The 24,078-nt window shown below is 40.7% G+C and overlaps 1 protein-coding gene across 3 annotated transcripts in view; it reads right to left on the bottom strand.

Annotated features, from left to right (window-relative positions):
* The window catches only part of RAB28 (RAB28, member RAS oncogene family), a 93,317-nt gene extending 79,984 nt beyond the window's left edge, over window positions 1–13,333 (bottom strand). For 2 of the 3 annotated variants that reach the window (XM_005300237.4, XM_005300236.4), the window contains exons 1-2: window positions 12,314–12,753; window positions 2,227–2,323 (exon numbers count right to left, since the gene is read on the bottom strand). In XM_005300237.4, coding sequence (XP_005300294.1) covers window positions 2,227–2,323; window positions 12,314–12,388 — 172 coding nt within the window. In that variant the 5' untranslated portion in view covers window positions 12,389–12,753. Of the gene's footprint in view, window positions 1–2,226; window positions 2,324–12,313 lie in introns of all 3 variants that reach the window. The other variant, XM_005300238.5, reaches the window with a different exon arrangement.
* Between the last annotated feature and the right edge of the window lie 10,745 nt (window positions 13,334–24,078).

The raw sequence follows: 24,078 nt of genomic DNA, 5'->3' as shown, positions 1-24,078 counted from the left end.
TATTTGGAAAATAATTACCTGGAAAAAATTTCATAGAGAGAATTTGAGTAGCTGAACACTAAAAATCATATTGTTCATAATTAAACTAGTCAAAAATACTTGCAATGTGTATTAAATTGTTATTTTATTTGAGTCATCAACTGGTAAAATGTTATTCCACTTCTTACTGTAAAATTATATCAGTTACTAAAAAAATTGAAAAAAGTATAAGACTATACTGGATATACATAACATTCCAAAACAACATCTACTAATATTAAGTTACTATTTGTTTTTTAAATAAATCCTAATATATTTTATGGGGATAGAAAAATACATATTTCTGTTTGGTTTTAAAACGATCATTTCAATTTTGAAAAATCTGCTTACATTTAAAATCAAAACATAAGTTAGTGCTATTCCGAAGTCAGTTATCTACCACCTGTCCTACTAAAGAATGCAAACTAGTGCATGTTTTTCTACTGATATTTGCATACTTTTGTCTAGTTATATGAATTCACATTTAGAGAAATATTAATATATTTGAATAAGCAAAACTAATATTTGCAATCAATACATTAAAAGAATCCATTTACTGAGGAAGTGCATTCCATAGTTACTTTTTGAACTTTAAATCCTTTCCCCCCAAAATCTGACTTTTCCATAAAAATGTATCCCTCTAGAGACAAAGGGACCCAGTGACAAACCAAGGGGAAAATGCATCTTTCTTAATATAAAATTTATTTCTATTTTTCAAACACAGAAATAAGAAAATATACATAGGCAGTCACCATTCTATATGTTTGGGTGTGATTTACACCTACACTCTTATTTTGAAACATAATAATTATGGAACATAACAATTATGAATGGGGACAAAAGTATGATACTTCTCCAAGTTTTCCACCCCAAAAGAATATTTAGAAACCCAATAATGTACTAATAGCTTCTGTATGTTTAACAGCTGGAAAAAACCTTGCAAAAGTACAAGTTCTGAGCATACACGCTGCATGATTTGTGTACACATTCCATTTACAAGTGCTGCTGTAAGTATTCTGCATACTTATATTTCTAGAAGAGCAGGCAGGACAATAAAAAAATTACTCTATCCATTTTATACAAAAATAAGCACACAGAGTTGGAATATGTGTCAAGTCATACACAAAAGAGTACAGTGGAATAACTAATAAAATAATCTTGAAGAACATAATCCTTTTATGTATTCCTGCTTTCTATATCACTTGGGGGGGAAATTAACATAATAATTAGAAATAATTGGCAATATAGTTTTAACAAAATAACATTCAGAACACTGCATGTTTTCATGGAAGATTGCAGATTTCATTTCTAGTTTGCTAGTTGTATGTTACCAAAATAAAGATAGAACTTGCATCAACTTTATCATACCTGATTGCAACTTAATACTTAAAAGTGCTTTTTCCAGCTTTAATTTATTAAGCTCACCAGGGTAAATTGTTTTTAATGGAATACTTTCATGCTTACAAATTGAACAGCCACAATGAATGAATGGTTCTTTTTATACCCCCCAATTGTTCAGAAACAAACTTTAAGCACTAACCATTCTTTTTTATTATTTTTTGCATTTTCCATGCAGTGTGTGCAACTGGCATCTAAATAGTTTCTTTGCCGTCGTGAACTGAAACATCTTGAATGCTCAAACTGTATTTTTATGAGTGCCGAGGGACCTTAAATTTTAGTGGTCTATTAAATGCCAGCAATTTCATGCTGCCTTGCATAAAACAGCATTCACATATTAGAGCACAGCGATTCCATAGGTACATTATACTTCTTCCCCACAACCCAAATACAAGTTCAGTGTATTTTATCTAAAAAATTAGATTTCAAAATGCAAAGATATTTTCAGTTAATACATAGTTATATTTTGTTTATGTTGTGTATTATTCTACTATCCACTTGAAGAGGTTCATCTTAATAAGTATACCAAAAAGTAATATTTTTTTAAAATGTGGCTAATAATGGTTTTAGGAAAATAACAATGTTTTATCTTTAAAGAAATAAGCAACCAATACACAATCCTCTTTCACTTAGTGTCTACATAATAAGAAATTGGAGAGAAACTACCCTCAATAGCCAAATTAATTGTTCTATTTAAAAACATCTGCATGAAAAGCACTAGCTTACGTTATGTATTTCATTCTCAAGACCTTGTCTCTGCAAGGTTTATTATTGCCACCACTTTCAATCTAAGACTCTTTATTCTCTTACCTGGTAATGTTATTCTTTTCAAAAAGAAGTCCAGTCCTACAGTCTGTTTGTACTGTTTCCCAAAAGCTTCCTGGGCAAAACGTGTGGCTAAAGACGTCTAAAAACAGAACCATATCAAATTATTTGGTATTTTAAAGGCTGCAAACCCAATTTAAACCAGTCCTAAATCTTATAAAACAAAGGTAAGCAATTTTTTAATCAATGCCAGCTAACAATATTCTCTGATGGCAGACAAGCATTCTGGCCAGCTTAAAATATAATAAAAGTAGATGATAATGGCAAGTTATGTCGGTAAAAAACAAAGAGTAAAACATTCAGCATGCTTCCTGTACATTTTAAAAATATTCTGATATTAAAAATGCAGAATTGTCTTACATTTTTAATTGAGTGCCAATAGTGCACTCTGCTCCATACAAACATAAGGTGACATGGTCCTTACCTCATAGGGCTTACAATTGTTAAAAAGAAAGTCCTGATTTCTACAACATGGGACCATGTACACATCACTAATCACAAACCTTCAACACTGGACAACTACTCTCTCACAGATCCACCCTGCAACTCTGTGTGGTTGCAGGAATCTACTTCTTGCACAAGAGTTGCAGGATAAGTGCCTACATGGGGACTAACCTAGTGCCAGATCGTGCATTTATATGCCTATTGAGACTACAGACATGAAGTTTTGCATGTATTGTGTCAAATAATATGTTGGAAATTGTTTTCCTAGTGTTAAATTTCACAAAGTTATGTCATCATGAATGTACACTGATACATAGAGCTGCCTTTTGAAATAACAGAGATCTCTTACTTTTTACTAGAAACCTCAAAAAGGGCATGCTTCTAATGACTTTAATATGCAGAAAGTAACAAAGTATGTATTTTCTGTTTCTTCATGACCAGTTGTAATCCATTCATCAAAGGCAATAAAAATACATGATATAAAGTAAAAAGGATACCAAAAAAACAGAAAACACCAGTTATATGAATTCCTAGAACTGTTGAAAAAATAATGTGATGCCTTAAAAATTAGTGTGATGTTGCTAAAAGAACGTATCCTATATCAAATCATTGCCAAGCATTTATCAGTCTCTTGTTAACATGACATCTACAAACGGCAGAAATTAGCCATATTTCTGCCTCGATTTGTAAGAAAAAAAATATCAGGTAACAGCTTCACAAAGCCCCTACACTGCCAGAGACTGACATCCAAAGTGAGCAAATAGGAATCTAGCCAATCTTTAAATAAAACACTGAATGACATCAAGTGTTATTAAAAACGAGTAGTAGAGGATATCCAGTTAACATACAATACATTACAATAATACAAATAGTCCTGTTACTGTAAACAGACATGTTACACTACTAACGTTAAAAAAAAAAAAAAAAAAAAAAGAGTGAGAGAGGCATTGTAACGCTTGCTCTTTTTCTACAACAGCCTGTACCCCTTTTCATGAGATGTTATTTATACACTACCACCACCAAAGGACTCCACAATTAAGAATCAAGCATGAATAGGGAAATACTGAAAAGTTATTTGTGAAGGAAATAATACAAGACTTAATAGTTGCTTGATTGTATCATTCATATTCCCACCACTGTCAGGGATTAATAGGTGTCTTGAACACAGAAGATATTTATAAACCTGATCCAAAACCCAATTAAATGAATGGGAATCGTTTAATTTACTCTAGTGGACTCAGGCCCATAGAGAATTAAGAAAATAAATGAAAACAAGCAAACTATAATTAAATAAACATATTCATGCCATTTGTACCACATTTGGCAGTGAAAAGGTTGAGGATCACAGAGGATGAGAATCCATCTACCACCACAAAGCTATCTGACAATTATTTTTAAGTACATATTCAAAATAAAATTCAGTAAAAATTTTGCTTGGAGTACCGCTAACTCATTCACATTATTTTTTTAATCTAACACTGAGCATTTGATCATTTAAAAAAAAAATCTATCACCATCTCAGATGTAGGCAAGTATCAACAAAGTGCAGAAGTGCACTATATAGGCCCTCTTTTCCTGTAAACTGAATGTTTAATTACAAAATAGGAACTTTTCCCTTGTAATTTCCCCTTTCATTAGTGAATAACAACTAGCACCTGGGATGCAGAACAAAATATAAACCCTATAATATGGTCAGATTTGGAAAATATAAAATCCTAATTTAGATCCATGATAAATAAGCAAACCCTCCCGTTTTAAGGATACAGTAAATACTAACTTTATCACTCTGTGACACTTGATATTCCCAAAAGGTTTCTAGGGGTGTTAATAAAAATAAACAACACATTCAATTAACAGCCAACCAATAAGAGCAACAAGTAATCAACAGCATGGCAAAGTTCTCTTAAATAGCTTTCCTCCACTCTCCTGAATGCAAAGGAATTTATTGCAGAAAATCATTGACTAACTCCTTTTTTAATTTTTTTTAATGAACGTTAGCGCTCACGAAAGGTGTAGGATTGCCAGCCCTGAAGACTGGAGTTCTCTATTCATTCACAGAACAAGTATTTATCCACAAGAACACTGACAGCAGCAGTTCAAGTCCTCTACACATGGAAAAGTTGTCTCCATGCCCATTCAGGTCCATCCACAATGCAAAAGCTCCCTACAATCCTAAAATTGCTCTCTAGAGGGGTTCTTGAGAAAGGTTTTAGGTAACAATTTTGGCAGCAGCAGTGGCCTGTGTGGTCAAGGTAAATTATTTTCCATTCCAATGGTTGATGAAAGCCATCTAGCTCAAAAAAACATTTTCTGTGACAATTTTAAACAAGGTTTTCCCCATCCAAAAAGTTTCATTAATCTAGAGAACAATTTTGTAACATAGACTGGGTCTCATTCCATGACCTCTCTACTATGACTGCCAACCATTGTGTTGATAGACTCTCTCTCTATTTAGGCCCCAATTCAGCAAAGCATTTAAGCACTTGCCTAAATACAAGCATATGCATAAGTGCTTTGCTGAATACGGATGGCTGACTGAATCTGGGTCTTTATATATATGCCTGATAATATTTATTAAGCAGCCCAGTCCCTCCCCTTTCAGCTAAAGTTCTTGGGGTGCTGAATTAGCAATTCATATAATTAAATCATAAAAGTATAAGAACCACAAAGAGCTTAAAAGCCAAAGCAGCAGTTTTAACAATGAGTGGGGGGAGTTCCCTACAAACGAGAATACAGTTTCACCTAAGGGGTGAAGCAGAGGAGAAGACTGCTTGCTTATATTTTTAGATCAATCACCAACTAGTTGTATCAGCTGTGCTGGAAATTGTCCATAAATCGTCCTGAAAAAGAGCTCTCCAGCTCAAAAGCTTGTCTCTTTCACAACAGAACTTGGTCTAATAAAAGATACTACTTTGTCTCTCTCATATCCTGGGACAAACAAGGCTACAACGCCACTGCAAACATTCATTTACAGACAAACAAACAAACAAAATCAGACTATGTCTGAAAAAAAAGTTGCCAGCTGTCAAATGTTAGATGGCAAGTCATGGTATATGCAATGACATCCATACAGTGTCAGTCATGCTTTCTTACCAGCCATTTTGTGGGTATTTGTAGAGCAGGAGTAGGAACTTCCCAAAGGCTGCCCTACTTGCCTTTTCCTCCCTAGGAGGTAAATTTTTCAGAAGTGCCAATGGGATTTTGGCTTTTACCTCTGGATCCAACAATAAGGTCTTCCATCAAAGGTTTCCACTTTACCAAACCCATTGAGAATTCACTATCACCATCCAAAAATTAATCTGTATCCCCTCTCACCCCACCCCTTCCAGTTTATCATGTCAACTCTCTATTTATAGTAACAATCCACACTGGACCACAATCTGCACCAGCACCAGATTGTAAGAATCTTAGGTGCACAAAATGACAGGAAACTGTAGGGCAGAAAATGCTTTAATTTTTGTACTGGTTATGAAGTAACTCAAATATGGATAACTTTTCATTGAAGAAAGTATAGTTTATAAAAACACACTGATCTAAAATTTTGCTTATTCCTAGTTTACACAGCAAATAATTTTATAATTTCGATTTTTTGCCCTTCCTACTCCACTGCAACCCAACAATGAAAAACTGTCCTTTAAAAGGAAAAAATGGCTGATAAATGTTTACAGACAACCTATTTATTTTCACTATTTAGATTTGCAAGCCTGAATATGGCTCTCTGAATAGTTTCTCCATCTGCAAAATGGAGACTACAATAGTAATCTACATGATAGTGGTGGAGTGAAATGTAATTAATGTTTATAAAGCACTTTGCGATCTTCAAATGAAAGGTGCTACAGAAGTACAAAGTATTAGGTGGGTAGTGAGGCTATAAATGCTAAATACTTTTTAACTAGAGAAGGAAATTCCAGTTCATTAATGGCTGAAAATAGTTATGTGATGAGCAAGCCAATATTTACTTCCTCGGAGATCAACAATAATGAAGTCTGAAATTATGGTGATCACTGAGGTTGTAGAATTTGAAAATAGCGTCTCACCACCCACAGGTCAATTCAAAATTAAAAAAAAAAGGGGCGGGGGGGAAGGGTTTGATAGACACACCAGAAAGATCCAGGAGCAATGCACATTTGAGAAGCTGATGTAGGGGAAGAGGGTTTTAGGTAAGGGGATGGTACATTTCTGCTGCTCTACCCACCCCCATGACCTTTATTTTTCCAAGACCTCCTTGTCCATGAATAGCTCCAGAACTTAGTTCCATGGAGAGAGACAGCTTTCCCGAGCAGCAGCAGAGCAAAACTAGTGTGGTTTTTGTTAGTTTCACTACTGCCATGTTTCTCAACATGCAAACCAATGAGTGTGTGGAAAGATGTAGAAGAAGCATCCAGAGACTGACACCATTTTTTCAATCTATATTAATGTCACTAATTTAAAAAAAGTTTGATTTAGTTTCTGGAGGGGAGGGGTTTGACAAAAACTCTGGTTCCTGAAGTTTGTTCCCGTCTTTCTTTCCCTACTCTTCCTTCCTATAAAATGAAGTCTTTTCTTTTATACTGCTGTTTATTTTTGCTTAACTCAATCCTCCTTTTCTGGTTTAATCTGTTTTCCTTATTTTTGTCGAACTCGTTCCAACCCTTTTTTAATCACCATTTTTTCCTCGGGTCGTGCACTGTTTTCCCTATTTTTTTCTTTTTAATATTTTCTTAGCATTTTTTTTTTAATTTTAATCTTTTATTCATTTTCTCCATTTTAGTATACTGTTTTTCTTCTGGTCTGTGTCTTTGTATTTCTATCAGTCGCTCCTCCCTTTCTAGCATGCTGTTACCCTTACTCCTCTCCTCCAGGAGCAGCACTTCCACTCAAGTCAACCTGATTTAGACTCCCCAGCTACCCTGAATCATTCCCATTTCCCTTGCCACCCTGCCACATCACCAGTCAGGATTAGCCCATCCATCCCTCCATCTCCATCTATGGAGGGGTTGGCGGGCCTAACCTGAGTGGCACTGTGACACCATCTGACAGGTCTCAATGCCACTGCTGTGCACGGAGTGCTAGGTGGGCTCACTGTCCAACCTTCCCCTCCAGGTCTCATCTTTCAGCAGCCCCACTACACTCTTGTGTATGTTTATGTAGCAAAAAATACGTGACCTTTCCATGACTTCCATGAGGTTTTTTCCCCAACACCTCTGTCATGAAATTTTCAAAAAAAGTGAATGGGAGTGAAGCACTGCTCCCTGCCTCATTAATTGGGACACTACTGGGGAAGAGAAATGGAAACACTGTCCTGGACTGGAACTGCCATGAAGCTGTCTGAGCAGTTTCGTTTTTAAACTACTGCCAGCAGTTCCACGGAGTTTGAATCCTTCCCCCTCTCTCCCAGGCATGACACCAGAAGACATGCAAGTTTGCTGCCTTGTTGTAAGCTGGCTGAATCATTGTTCCTCGAGAGGCAGGAGACCAGTGTTGCCATTGGTGGCCTGGAGGAAGAAAAGGAAAATATGAAGCTCTGGATCTCAGAGGGGAATGAGAGAATATATTTTCTGCCACTATTCCCATTCCTCTCCATTGACTGAAGATAGATCATAGCTCCTGCAGAGAGAGGAATGTGTACAGTGAATGGGGGCTGAGTATGTGTGCAAAGGAGGCTGGATGAGAAATATACACAAGAGGGAGGCTGGGTGGGGGTAAAGAAACTTGTGCTTATACACACACTCTTTTAATAACTAGGGGGAACAAGTGACAACACAGGAGAGGGATGGTTTGGTCTTAAGAGGTCTCCAAATGCACCTGAACTGGCCCCAAGGCTGTATTCCCCCCCCTCCCCCCATTCAGGTTGTCAGACCTCTTTTACTTTTGCAAGATTTTCCTGCAAGGCCCAAAGGTGCAACTGGGCCTTCTAGGCATCAACATTGCTGAAAGAAGCCTCTCTAATAGCACTATATAGGCTAGGAGGGAGTGCAGGGATTTAGAGCAATCAACTTTTTGAATTGCTCCGCTCCGGCTCCGCTCCAGGCAAAAACCTACTGCTCTGCGCTCCAGCTCCGAGCTCCGCTCCAAAGCTCTGAGTGTGAGGAAAGCAAAGCAGCCCCCATCAATGTAATCTGCACTCAGGCAAAGGCAGCTGAATGTCAACCATACGATTCCCAGGCACAGCAAAGGATTAAGGGATGCAACCAGGAAAAAACATCAAAATGCACCAATGCTTGTAATTTCAGATACGGTAAGAGGTCACGCCGTAAGGTACTGAACAGCAGTAGTGAAAAGGACTTCTTAGTTTGATTTGTATACTGGGAAAGCTAAAGCAAAAGACTAGAACTATCTTGAGCATTTATAATACACTCCTTAGATTGTCACTTGGAATTATTTGTCCACTGATTCAAACATAACAATACTTTCATGGTATAAAAGGTTTTCTTTACAACCATTAGAGCTAGATACTCCTTTCTTTAAATTAAAGAGTAAAGTCTATATTTAGCCACATGCCTTTTTCACCACACAGAATTTTCCTACTTATCAATGGAAAGCAGATTTTCCAACACCTGCAAATTACATGAAGTCTTGGTTTTTCACCTGAAATCATATGTAGACCAGTTATTCTGTGTCCGAACTTTTAATTTCCTACTAGAAAGTTAGTAACAAAGGAGAAATTGTACTTTTGAAATTCACATTCATGATGGAGATTATCATGTATGTCTCATTAACACATTCAAAATATGTGTAATAATACATACACTGAGGAGTCCTTGTGCCACCTTAGAGACTAACAAATTTATTTGGGCATAAGCTTTCATGGGATATAATCCACGTCATCAGATGCATGGAGTGGAAAACACAGTAAGCAGGTATAAATATATAGCACATAAAAAGATGGGAGTTGCCTTCTCAAGGTGCGGGGTCAGGGCTAATGAGGCCAATTCAATTAGGGGGGAAGTGGCCCATTCCCAGCAGTTGACAAGAAGGGGTGAGTATCAACAGAGGGAAAATTATTTTTTGTAGTGACCCAGCCACTCCCAGTCTTTATTCAGGCCTAATTTGATGATGTCAAGTTTGCAAATTAATTACAATTCTCCAGTTTCTCGTTGAAGTCTGTTTTTGACGTTTTTTTGTGGAAGAATGGTGACTTAAGTCTGTTATTAAGTGTCCAGGGAGACTGAAGTGCTCTCCTACTGGTTTCTGAATGTTACAATTCTTGATGTCTAATTTGTGTCCATTTATTCTTTTGAGTAGAGACTGTCCGGTTTGGCCAATGTACATAGCAGAGGAGCATTGCTGGCACATGAAGGCATATATCACATTAGTAGATGTGCAGGTGAACGAGCCCTTGATGGTGTGGCTGATGTGGTTGGGTCCTATGATGGTGTTCCTTGAATAGATATGCGGACAGAGTTGGCAACGGGGTTGGTTCCTGGGTTAGTGTTTCTGTTGTGTGGTGTGTAGTTGCTGGTATTTGCTTCAGGTTGGGGGGCTGTCTGTAAGCAAGGACTGGCCTGTCTCCCAAGGTCTGTGAGAGTGAGGGATCATCCTTCAGGATAGATTGTAGATCCTTGATGATGTGCTAGAGACGTTTTAGTTGGGGGCTGAAGGTAATGGCTAGTGGCGTTCCATTACTTTCTTTGTTGGGCCTGTCCTGTAGTCTGGGTACCCTTCTTGCTCTGTCAATCTCTTTCTTCACTTCACCAGGTGGGAACTGTAGATTTAAGAATGCCTGATAAAGATCCTGTAGGTGTTTGTCTCTGTCTGAGGGATTGGAACAAATGTGGTTGTATCTGAGAGCTTGGTTGTAGACAATGGATTGTGTGATGTGGTCTGGATGAAAGCTGGAGTAGTATGGCGGTCAGTAGGTTTCCAGTATAGGGTGGTGTTTATATGACCATTGCTTATTTGTACTGTAGTGTCAAGATAGTGGATCTCTTGTGTGGACTGGTCCAGGCTAAGGTTGATGGTGCGGTGGAAATTGTTGAAATCCAGGTGGAATTCCTCACGGGCCTCCTTCCCATAGGTCCAGACTTCAATGAGAAACTGCAGAACTGGAATTAATTAGTAAACTTGACACCATCAAATTAGGCCTGAATAAAGTCTGGGAGTGGCTGGGTCACTACAAAAAATAATTTTCCCTCTGTTGATACTCACACCTTCTTGTCAACTGCTGGGAATGGGCCACTTCCCCCCTAATTGAATTGGCCTTGTTAGCACTGACCCCCTCCCCCTCCCACTTGGTAAGGCAACTCCCATCTTTTCATGGGCTGTATATTTATACCTGCTTACTGTATTTTCAACTCCGTGCATCTGATGAAGTGGGTTATATCCCATGAAAGCTTATGCCTAAATAAATTTGTTAGTCTCTAAGATGCCACAAGGACTCCTCGTTGTTTTTACTGATACAGACTAACATGGCTACTTCTCTTTGAAACCTGAATACATACACTATGAGCACTTTTTGTTGCAAGTAAAGATCAGGTCTTATTGTCTTCTTTCGTGCATAGTGACCTGTGCTTTGCCTTATTTGGCTCTATACTGGTCATGGACTTCATGTAGTCCACAATTCTGTAACCATGTTATTTGTTAATTACATTCCTAACCTTCAGAGAAAGAAAACCTTGAAAATGTGAACCAAAATTAAAACACCACACTGGTGACTTCCCATAGTCTGAAATAATAGTTCTGGCAGATATAAAGTTGCCTCATTTGTGTCGGTAGTCTAGTAGTTTTTGAAACCTTAAGGACACAACTTGAATAGCAACATAGGTCACTGTTGATTATTTCGGCAGCAACATCCAGCTAGTATGTTTGTCCCTGAACCCCAGATTCCCTCCCTCTGCCTTGCCAGAACCCCAAATCCCTTCCCAATGCCTGTCCAGATGCCAAAACCTGCCGCTTCCCCCAACAACTTCTATGATGTTACTATGCCTTGCCAACACAAAGTGTGCAACATACTGAAAGTATGGGAACAATATAGGATAAATTGGCTTTAATGTCAAAATAAACACCACAAAGGCCTGTAGTGATTGTATTATTAGCTTTTACCTTTATTAAGGACTTTTATACTTGAAGTTAAGCCAGTCTAGAATTCCTAGTTTCCCGCTTCAGAGAGTGGCAGGACGCCCCAGGGACCTTGCCAGAGTTTGGGTGCCGATTGCCAGCGGGTGGGAGGGAGGGTGTAGGAGGCTACTCGGAGCCACTGCTCCTTACGTCCCACAAGACAGATGGGGTTGGCCACTGTCTTTCTTGGGGGGCTGCGCTGTCTGACAGCGGGGAACCCTCATCTCTGCCATTCGCTGCCCCCAGAGGTCTCTGGAGACCCGGCCGGAGATCGTTGGTCTCCCGGGGAAGTGGCTAGGGACAACTGCCGGTCCGGCAGCCACCGATCATCGCCGGTCAGTCACTGGCCAGATACGGCGACAACGACAGGCGCGACAGACACTAGTGACGGGGGCAGGGGCGTGGCTGTTTGAGCTACACGAGCCGCACGCGCTGAGTCGGGGCCAGCTGGGGGGCGAAGTAGGCGGGTCCGGTGCGGGGGCGGGGCCCGCACCGGGGGGACATTCCGCGGCGGGAGGGGACAGAGAACATCCCGGGGGGGGGGTGCAGCCCCAGCAGCGAGAAGCGGGAGCAGACGGGCCCCGGCACTGACCTTGCCGGAGGTGCCGTCCCCCAACACCACTAGCTTGATCTGCCGGTCCGGACTCTCCTCCTCCGAGTCCGACATGGTCCCTGCGCCCGGCGGGGCGGGGAGCGAGTGCGGCACTCACGAAGCCGCTACCGGCACAGAGGCCGGAGCCGCCATCTTTCCTTGATGCGGCCGCTGTCACTACGGCCGAGTCTGGGCGAGACCACCGCGAGGCCGAACCGGAGGAGGGCGAGAGAGACTGGGCGGCGGACCCAACGACTGCTCCCCGGCGGGGGAATCAGCTCGCCGGGCCCCCCGCGTCCCTGCGCCCTCACAGCCTCTCTCCCCCTCCCTGCGCGATAGTGGCTTGGCCTGGAATTCTCAGAGTTTCAATGGTTTAATCCCTTAGTGACGCCCAGCGTGGTAACTAAGGACCGCGGGGTGAAAGGTCACACTCACAGGGCGGGAGCACCACAACTAGCTCCTCCTTCTCCCTTCCCCAGGGGGCGGGGCTTAGGGGATTTTCCGCCCTCTGCTCCCTCAGAAAGGCACGCGGATTCTTTGCTCTCTGCTCTGGAGGGGGCGGGGCAAGAGGGCGTGGCGGCATCTACTCCCTTCTCCGAGCGCTGGGCGAAAGGAGGGAGTAGGGGTCCTTTGCCCAGGCCGCGTGGAGGCCCCCCGCGTTGCCCAGCCCTAGGAAGCCGGGGAAGGAGCTGCCTTGGGAGAAGGAACCGCGCCCCCAGGCCACTGCCGTTGGCGGAGTCCAAACGAGAGCGGGGCTGGAGCTGCCCCGAGGGAAATCAAGCAGGCGCCACCCTCCCCCTCTTCTGTGCTGCCGCCCAGGCTGGAGAGCCGGGGCTGTAAGATCACTTCTCCCCTTTGTCTCAATGATTCAGAGGCGCGGCCCCATGCGCTGAAGCGCTCCCAGGGGAGGCAGGCAGCCCCTCCCCAAGGAAGCAGTCCCTCCAGGCCCTGGGCTCAGGCCGTGTGTTTCTGGCTCCAGCCGTCAAGGCCTAACGTGCTTGTGAGGCTCTGCTCCCCTGCAACGCAGCTGAGAGCCTGAGCCGGCCCTTAACCCTTCTTCTGTGCAGGACACAGGAAGGCCTCCCCCCGGGAGAAGCCATCAAACAGGGCCAAATTTGAATGGCATGGCGACCGTGTGTGCCAGGACCCAATGCCTCTCCCTCGGGTTTGGCCCCTCTGTCATGCCAGCAGGGAAGGGGCTCCACAAGTACTCCACCAGCTCTGGTCAGGGGCCAAGGGGAGGCTTGCCGGTCCGTCTTCCCCCACACACACACACTATACACTTGCCAAGTAGGTTCTCAGACGTGGGGGACATGGCCGGCTCTGTTCTAAAAAAGGGAGAGGTTCCTTTGTTCACCTCCACCACCCCCTATTTCTGGCAGCTATGTGCATTGTGCACTACCCTGTTTCCCCGAAAATAAGACATCCTCCGAAAATAAGGCCTACTTACAGTTTTGCCTCTCGTTGTAATATAAGGCATCCCCCCGATAATAAGACCTCCCCGATAATAAGGCTTCCACCGATAATAAGGCATTTTTCATTTCTGAAAAATAAGACATCCCCTGAAAATAAGACCTAGCGCATCTTTGGGAGCAAAAATTAATATAAGACACTGTCTTATTTTCGGGGAAACAGGGTATGTTCTGACTGGAGAATCTTTGATGATGATGTGACAGGTTGGATCACAGAAACCCCCTTGGGAACTGCCAACTGATGTGCCATGACTACTTCTGCCTCTGCTTTCCCTTCCAGCTTGGGACTCCAGCACCCTGTCTTGTTGAGCCAGACACGCCAGTCTGCTCCAACCCAGACCCAGGGTCTGAACCACTTGCCCCAAAGCAGCAGACTTAACTGAAAACAACTTAAGAAGTGTTCCTGTCTTTAACACTCAGATGCACAACTCCCAATGGGGTCCAAACTCCAAATAAATCCGTTTTACCTTGTATAAAGCTTATACAGGGTAAACTCATAAATTGTTTGCCCTCTGTAACTGATAGAGAGTTATGTACAGCTGTTTCCCCCTCTCCCCCTCCCCATTAATACATACTCTGGGTTTATAAATAAAAAGTGATTTTATTAAATACAGAAAGTAGGATTTAAGTGGTTCCAAGTAATAACAGACAGAACAAAGTGAATTACCAAGCAAAATAAAATAAAGACGCAAGTCTCAAACTAGTACAGTAATAAAAATGAATACAGATAAAATCTCACCCTCAGAGATGTTTCAATAAGTTTCTTTCACAGACTGAACGCCTTCCTAGTCTGGACACAATCCTTTCCCCTGGTACAGCCCTTGTTCCAGCTCAGGTGGTAGCTAGGGGATTTCTCGTGATGGCCGCCTAATTTGTTCTGTTCCACCCACTTATATATCTTTTGCATAAGGCGAGAATCCTTTGTCCCTCTGGGTTCCCACTCTTCCTTCTCAATGGAAATGCACCAGATTAAAGATGGATTCCAGTTCAGGTGACATGATCATATGTCACTGTAAGACTTCATTACCCACTTGCCAGCACACACGTATACAGGAAAACTTACAAGTAAAACAGAGCCATCTACAGTCAATGGTCCTGGTTAATGGGAGCTATTAAGATTCCAAACCACCATTAATTGTCCACACTTTGCACAACTACAATAGGATCTCAGAGTTATATTTCATATTTCTAGTTTCAGATACAAGAGTGATACATTTATACAAATAGGATGACCACACTCAGTAGACTATAAGCTTTGTAATGATACCTTACAAGAGACCTTTTGCATGAAGCATACTTTAGTTACATTATATTCACACTCATCAGCATACTTCCATAAAATCATACAGAGTGCAATGTCACAGATGATACATACACAACATGGATGAGGAAAATGCGCAGAACATCTATCTTAATTCTTTTCTTTATGGGCCTAGGTGAAAACACCTGTGCTGTCATATAAGTGTAAGTCAAAAACGGCTGAGAACTGACAAATTGGATGCTAACAGACTGAATCCTAGTGATTATTTAACGTGGTGATACTCTAAACAAAAAGAGCTCTCAGCCCTGCGTGTAGGTATTTCCATTGCTTCACACTGACTCAACAGACATTCTAGGCTTCAGAGTTACAGTCCTGGAATCTTTTTATATAGACTGCGGTAGTGCCCAGAGACCCACTATTTTAGGCACTGTACAAACAGAATAAAGGATGTTTCCTGTCTCTAGACCTCTGTGTGATTTGCATAGCAGGCAGCTAGCTTGCATATTTGGAGTTCAAAGAGGAGGCATTCCCATTGTGTGCATTGTAAGAAGCACATTTGTGCACCTCTTTTAAACATTCCTTTTTGAAAACTGATAGTTAAAATGGTATCTAAGGGTCCCATTTTCCATCTCACAATGATTTCCAGTAAAAATTTGCTCAGTTTACATGAGGGGTTTGTTTTGTTTTGTTTTCTTACTGCCTCTCCTGCAGACTCAGCCTGGGATCTGAGAGCTAATCTGGGTTCTTGTATGTTATTACTAATAATGAAGATTCAGTGGCACGGGTGTATTGGTCCAGAATACATGGGATACTGACTAGCTGGCAAGTGTCCATGGCCTGGCCTGTATTTTTGCCTGGTCTACATGACCACTTCATGGTACAATACCCTGCAAACCACCTGGGAGATAAACTAATGCTAAACCCCACAGGAAGACTGGGAATCTGAGTTTCCTGATGATAATACCGAGGTCTTATACAGCGCTCTTCATCAATAGATCACAAAGTGATTCATAATCTTCCTTGTGTTTATCCTTATAATGCCATATGAAGTAATGACATGTCAGTCTTTTCAACTTTGGCAATTTACAACATACCAGACCTTAACATCTCATTATTCCAATTACATTCTTGCTTCTTTCTTTCAACTTCAATTCCAGCCTGATTTCTGCAGCCACTATCTTGAAAACTGTTAGAAGTAGATCTAATGCTGTATACCATTTGAAATGTATAATCCCATATTTCAAATGGAGCATTACTCTAACACTGGGCTTGTGAGACTAGTGGTTGGTGAAATCATATTTGAATAACAAATTTTGGTTAGAAAAAAACAGTAATCAAAATTATCTGATTTTTAAGTACAGGCACCATCTAATCTCCCTCCCCCCCCTCCCCCCCCCCGTGGTTTTCTTGTCAATGAATGTTATGTAACATTTGTTTATATCAATATTTGTACCTGGATGATGATTCTCTCTGTTCTGGTATCAACATAAACACTTCTTGTTTGCCTGTTCAAGAGGAGTTACTGCTGCCCAATTAGCTAACTGGCAAAAATGTTGGATCTTGTCAACACTGGGATTATTAGCCACTGGTGTAGCCACACTGATGTTGCTGCACTCGTACCAACCCTTATTGTCAGTGTGGTGTACGGATGTAAGCAGCATCAGAACAAATCAGTGCTTACGCCATTGCACCACATCTGTTAGGGGTTTGCACTGATGCAGTTTCGTCCATGTAGCCACTTGGTGGATAACAAAAAACAACAACATTAGACAAGGCTTTAGGATGGGGGAGGTGACCTGTAGAGTTTAAAATAATATCTGGAATGTCAAGTCTAGTCTTTCCTGTTTTATTGGATGGTGTCCTTTCAAGGACTCAGGGATGTGGACTGGGGCATATCTCAACCCTTAATTGAAAGTATTCAGTCTTTGACAAAAAAGCTTTATCTCTAACAAAGAATAAGGAACCCAATTAGATAGATGCTAAAGGGATACAGTCAACTTAAAAATAACAGTTCTGTGTGATGTTTTGTTTTACTTCCTATTAGAAGTAACACCTAAAATTATTGTATCTGGAAGATTAGAGAAAATTTATGTTTATTTTATTTTGTGCACTGAATAGCACATTTTGTACAGTTTCATCATGTCTCCTGGATAGTCAGGCCCCAGTCCGGCAATCACACAGACTGCAGGAATCTGCCTCGGTGGTTTCAGTGTCGTAGCTAGTTTCCCTTGTTTGTTTGGGTCTTTCACACAGCAACAGAGACGATAAACATTTTTTTTAATTGGAAAATATAATTATAAAACAAAAATTGGCAGAGGGACTCAAGGGCAGATGTAGTAACTGAAACTAACTGTTATATTTTTTAACAGATGAGATGACAGGTTATAACCAAAATTTTAAAAATCTGAATAAAAAATCATTTCTTCTTTCCTTGGTAACTGTGGGGTCATAAAAAGTTTCAATCCTCCATATACACACACATTATAACCCCAGTGAGTTCAAGGGACTACTCATGCTGATAAAGTTATTAATATACTCCAGTGTTTGCAGAATCAGAACTAATAGTTACTAGTTCTCCAATAATCCAAAAAAGGATAGACAAGACCTGAATTTTCAGTGTAAAAAGACAAGCAGAGAAAAATCTGAAAATTTTCTCCTACATCAGAAAGAAGTAAAACATGGCATACCCCTTCTATTTTCCTGTGCAGGTTGCCTTTAACTTAATTGAGCTGTGGTGACTCTGATTGACCTATTCAACTTCTGAGAGGTGAGTATCTGAATAGGACTCAAACAAGGAAAGGAACTGAGACAAACATGAACTTTCTTTTATGCTTTGTGACTTTATTGAAGTTTTGTATGATTAACACTAAATAACATTGAAAAATGAATGTACTAAGGTAGTTGACACTCACACTATAAGGCAAGTGTTTCATGATTCACCAGGACTGAGAAACAGTCTGGCAGACCAGTACAAATGTTCCTGGGACCAGTAAACTTTTCTCAACACTGGTTCTGGATTAGCGATCAGAAGAAGAAAAATATACTTCCCAGGATATGTTTACATAACCATATGGCAAGTAATTTTTTCTTATACTAGAACTGTTATTAAAAAATAGTATGGGCCTAACGTAGCATAGCTGCTTATACTGTTCATGCACAACACAGATTTCCAAACCTTTGAAATGTTTTTCCACAAAATGATTAGCTTAATGTTTTTTCCTCCTGAGGATTACGGTCCTACCAAGTGTGAACTTCACATGGACAGTTATCTTGTGTTCAACACACATGTGCACAGTGATTAAACTAGACAGATGCTTCTTTCCCCATCTTCTAAATAACTGAAAAACAGCTCAGCTCTTGTTGCTCAACGTTTCTCAAAAAATTCACTTTTGGAGAATAGAAGGTTTGAGCCCCTAGAGAAGAGATTTCAGAAAGTGCATGAACAAATACAGGGGGCTGGAATGGAAATACTTCTCAGCCTTAACCATAACGTTTACTACCACAAGCATAATAGAGAAACATTATATGGAAGACTTTGAGGGTACGTGGTATGACTGTCTTCTCTGCACACTGCGCCTCCTTTTGTCTGCTTCTGTGCAGACCAGAGCAGCTAATTTAAGATAAGCAGCTGTGAAATTGGTGGAAGCCCACCGCAGCTGGTTAATTTCACTCCCTGGTCTGTTCCTACACTATGGGATAGAGGGAGTTAAATTAGCCAACACTGAAGTGCTCCCACTACCCTACCAACAGCTGGTTATTTTCATTTAGGTGCTTTCCTTAAATCAAGACTAGGGGAAAAGCAGTGGAGCAGCAAGGAGAGGGGAGGGCAGGTTAGGAAAGGAAAGGAACGGACCAGTTGGGAGGAGAGAAGGTATTCTGCCATGTGTGAGGAAAGGGTAATGGAAAGGGGAAACAAGGAGAGGGGTGAGAGCGAGGAAGAGTAGAAGCAGGTGTGGGAGGCAACCAAAGAAGCAGAGGAAGAGGAAAAGATAAAAAAAAAAAAAAAAGAAGCCATGGGGGGGGGAAAAGAGTATTGTAATACAATTAAAAAATTGAGAGAAAGCTTTGATGAATATTCTTGGGACAGTGTGTGTGTGACAGTAAGAGATAATGAGTGGGAGCAGATGAATATGTACATCTGGGATGGAGGAACAGACAGGGGAAAAAAGGGTCAATGCCAGTATTGAAGACACACACCAAAAAATGACATAACTCTTAATACCACAATAGACAGATATTACATGTAAAATTTTCCTTTGTAGATCATTCCTTTTCTTTCAGTTTTCTTTATGAGTTCTTTTAGCTTGTGTATATTTAAGATATGAATACTCTTGCTCTAAGAAAGTGAACAACAGAGAGAGGAAAACCATGTAGCCCCAACTCTTACAATTTTCATTAATTTAACAGTGCCTTGATTACATATTTATGATTTGCTTAATAACTGTAATTAAAATAGGATTTTAAAAAATCAATATTATGCAAATGTTGGGAAAACAATATATTCGTCTGTGTGTTAAAAGCCAAAGCCGTTCATTAGTAACCTCTAAAGACCTGTGGAAACTGGCAGCCAGGAGGCATACAATATGGAAACAACTAGACAATTCACATCTCAATAGCCCTATTATGATTACTAGCTATGTGAAAGTCAGTGACATGCTCAATTCCTCATTTGGCATTTTAAAATAAGCCCATTTAAAAAAAAAAAAAAAAAACTGTGGCTCAGTGAGAGAGTATGTCCTACAAATGTCCAAGTTGCCTTAGGATGTTAAAGTGGTAACAAGCTTTAATAAAATAAAAAACTGATTCTTCACTCTGTTACATTCCTTTTACATTTTACTTTAGTGCAATGGAGTGGAGAAGCAAACTCCAAATCCTTATGCAACTTAGTTATTCATGTTAAGCAACCTAATTAAGTTTTGTACTGTGTGACTTATTGTTATCAGTGTGTCCCCTCCAGGGTAACTTTGGAACTGAAATGTTTTCATCATTTTTCACCCTTTTACCTTGTTTATTATTTTCTATGCATCAAGAATGCTGCATAAGACACAAAATGAAGTCATTGTCTGCCCCAAAGAACTTGCTATTTAAAAGGTGAAAAGGAAAATACAGGGCATACTGAGAAGCACTGAAATTAACAAACTGAGTACATTTTGTAGAAGAGTGTTTTCTCGTGTCCGGTAGGTATACCTAATCCTCATAGTCAAACTCATTTTATGCATCTTTGCGAACACTAGGGAAGAATCTCAGAAGAGAGACCTTGAATGGGACTTTTACTTACAAGTATATTGTTTATTGTAAAATCCTCTTAATTGTGATACTTGTTCCATTTTTGTTTTACTCTGTTTAAATTTTATTTGAATTTCCTTGTAAAAGGGCTTCATTGATTGTCCTGAAAAACCTCTATTTATCCACAGAAAAGACAGAAGTGTAAACTCCATGAATGTGCCTTAGCCTTAATCTGGAGTGACCAGCTCTCCATGTGAGAAGGTAGTTTAGTCTCCATTCTCATTCAGTCTTTGGCCTGTGGCTTTGTTTACCACTATGATCATTGATTTTGCAATGTGTACATTTTCTGCTAGCAGTTGAATTAAGACCATCTTATTTCACACAGGCCACCAAATAGCCTTTAAATGGTAATGACTGCCAATGACTATACCGAGCTTCTAAAATATCTAGTCTCCCATTTCTGCATGCTAAATAAGCTACACTAAATGATTGCAGCTTACTCAATTTAGGGCTCATTTTCAATCCTTGCTATCTATTTAGACGTGCATTTCTTCATGAGTAAAAGCATACACTTTGCACGTGAAAACACATGACTAGGTGGTCACAAGCAAATCAGGGTTTGTGTGTGAACATAGTGTACAAAGCAACAGAGCGTCCTGTGGCACCTTTGAGACTAACAGAAGTATTGGGAGCATAAGCTTTCGTGGGTAAGACCCTCACTTCTTCAGATGCAAGTGCGACCTTGGTGTTCACACCTCAACTGCTAGCAGAGCCCCTCACCCTCCCTGATTGAACTAACCTCGTTATCTCCACACTGATTTATACCTGCCTCTGGAGATTTCCATTACTTACATCTGAAGAAGTGAGGTTCTTACCCACGAAAGCTTATGTTCCCAATACTTCTGTTAGTCTCAAAGGTGCCACAGGACCCTCTGTTGCTTTTTACAGATTCAGACTAACACGGCTACCCCTCTGATAGTGTACAAAGTAAGCATTTTCAGTGTGAAAATACATATATAAATGGGGTATGAGCACATCCTTCATGTGGAGTGGTTTTAACAAGAATGAGTCACTTGTGTCCCTACTGGCTCTACTTTAGATGCCCTTCTCCAAACCTCGCAGCAACAAGATGGTCATCAAAGCAGAATGAAACACACTCCATGTGTGGGATAAGTTAACCACTATTCGAGAAAGTGCAAAGTAGTCATGATCTGGCTCATCATTCAAAGTGAACAAAGAGGGATTGATTCAAGGGATCAGTATTTCAGTCCTAAGCTATTTTCCCTAGTTTCTTCTGCAGAGCTAGTACACTCACCATTTCAAGCAGAATCCCGCTGCTCCCTAATGATCTCTTTCACTCTGCAGCTAGACACTGATTTAAAGCCCATAGAAGACACTGAGGCCACAAGTGGGCATTCAATGCAGTGTTGACAAGCTCCATATCCATTCTTCCTCCGGCAGATAGAACATTCACTACACGTGTTTTACCAATGGTATTCTCATCTTTGGGGAAAAAAATCAAAGCCCAAACAGAAAAATTGGGATGGAGCTCCTTTAGAAAAGCTCCCTTAGTCCACAGATCCACTTATGGTTTTGTGTTGGTCTAACCCCTTTTCTCCCTTAACTCTCACTACATTAGAGGCTTGCATATATAAAAAAATCTGTTTCCACTTCATCAGTTACCATCTCTAATGTCTCTACTGAATCAGTTTTACATCTGTGCGCATTTCTGGGGGGTAATTTGATTCCTTTGATGTTAAATTGAATACTATAAACAATAAAATTGACCAGATTAACAGCTGAGTGGAAATGGTAGAGAATAATTACTTGTTACAGATGTAAAGACAGGAGGTGGCTTTTTTCTGTACAAGACACTGAAATCTTCCATGCACCCTGCAAAACACAGCAGGTTGCTAACCAGATCACACAGGTCCAATACTTAGGACTGAAACAGCAATTCTAATCTGAGATACCATAAAGAATCCATACTGGACACCTGCTCCACAGTTGTGTAGATAGATAAACAAGACCAATGTCTCCTACCAATAATAAATCAATCTGAGAAAATAGTGATCTGTCTGTGAACATTTCATTAAAAGGAAAAGCAGCAAAAGCAGTTGAATGAATTATTCATTACATATTATTTGCCCAGCTGTCATGATAATGGGTCATAGGTTAGTCATTTTTTCTATGCTCACCTTTTGCAGCTGTCAGAGTTCAGGGCAACTGCACCTGTGTTCCCCTTCCATGGTCTACCAAGGACACCCACTTTTAGGCCTCTGGCTCCCAGCCATTACCTGTTTTGGATAGAGACCCACATCTCTCTCCCTCATGACTGTTTTTTTTCCGGGCTGCATAGTTGCCTGCCAACACTGTGATATCCCCAGCATGCCAGATCGCCTAAAAGGCCAGCATCTATACTTTGATTTCTCTTCAGAAGTTATGAGCAGAGTAATTGCCCACAGTTATGTTACCACACAGCTCTTTATAAGCAAGCACATTTATTCTTAAGGTGAAAGTGTTACAGAGAACACATTAAAAGCAATAAAAAAACCTTCTCACATGCTTAAAAGCTTAGCAGAGGTCACCCGAACTCCTATCTTGGTCTTTGGTAGGTGTCACTGCTTCAAAAAATCCATAACTGGGTTTTCCCAATGGTTACAAGTTCATAACTATCTCAGATTCAGAACCGGAACAACGATGGATAGTTCAGTCTTTCCTTTTTACAATTTGGGCCTTTGATCTTGGCCTCATGTAACAGGTGATCAACAGATCAACAGACCCACTCCTCAGGGCATAGCTTCAAAAAGCTAGATTTGCATCCCACTAGATATCCCTCAGAAAAACCACTTAAGACTTCTTGTTCCAAAAGTACATTCTTGCCTGGCACATTGTTCACTATAGCACTTTGAACTCCTAGGTCTCACATTTGTCACACACAGATCCTTGAGGGGTTACATGCAATCCTGATCCACAAAAATACATAGAATCATAGGATTAGAAGGGACCACAAGGGTCATCTAGTCTAACCCCATGCCAAGATGTATAAACCATTAATTTAATACATTGGACCCCAAAAATACTTACCTTAATTTAATAACTCTCCTAAGGATATGGCAGGAAATTGCTATATCTGTCACAGCAGCAATAGTAATTCTTTATAATTTCCATATCCAAAGCACTGTACAAGTATGAGCTAACTGACTCACTAGCATCCTGTGAAAGAAATCATAGTACTGTCATCCCTCTTTTACAAAAACAAAGTGCCAGATTCACAAAGGTACTTAGGCACCTAAGTCCCAGTATTAGGAGCCATCCATTATGATCCACAAAACCACTGCTCACCTGCCACCTTGTAATTGCTTGAACTCACTTGGTGACTAAATTTCCACTGTAAAAGTTCCCTCAGCCCCTAAGTTTCTGCCTCTGAACATGCATGCTGCTGCCTCACTCTAGGCATCCAAAGACCTTTCTCCCAGTGCGATCCACAAATTGGGGAAGGATAAAGTAGTACCTATTTCACCTGTGGGGTCTGAGCTGGTAGGTGTGCCTACCAGACTGGTTCCCATTCAAAATCTGGATGGAGGAGGAGGTGCCACTACCCACCTTATAATTTTTAGCCCAGTGGGCCGAGCACTCACCTGGCATGTGGGAGACCCAGATTCAGTTCCTCCTTCTGCCTGATGGGTCAAAAGGATTTGAACCGTGGTCTCAGGAAAGTGCTCTAGCCATTGAGCACTGGATTATTCTGATGTGGGGATCCATTAATCTCTTCTGTTGAAACTGTTTCACTGTGGAAATATAAT

Source organism: Chrysemys picta, chromosome 5, assembly GCF_011386835.1.
Source record: "Chrysemys picta bellii isolate R12L10 chromosome 5, ASM1138683v2, whole genome shotgun sequence".
NCBI lineage: Eukaryota > Metazoa > Chordata > Testudines > Emydidae > Chrysemys > Chrysemys picta.
The sequence above is the reverse complement of the archived record's forward strand: the minus strand, read 5'-3'. Positions and strand labels throughout refer to the sequence as shown.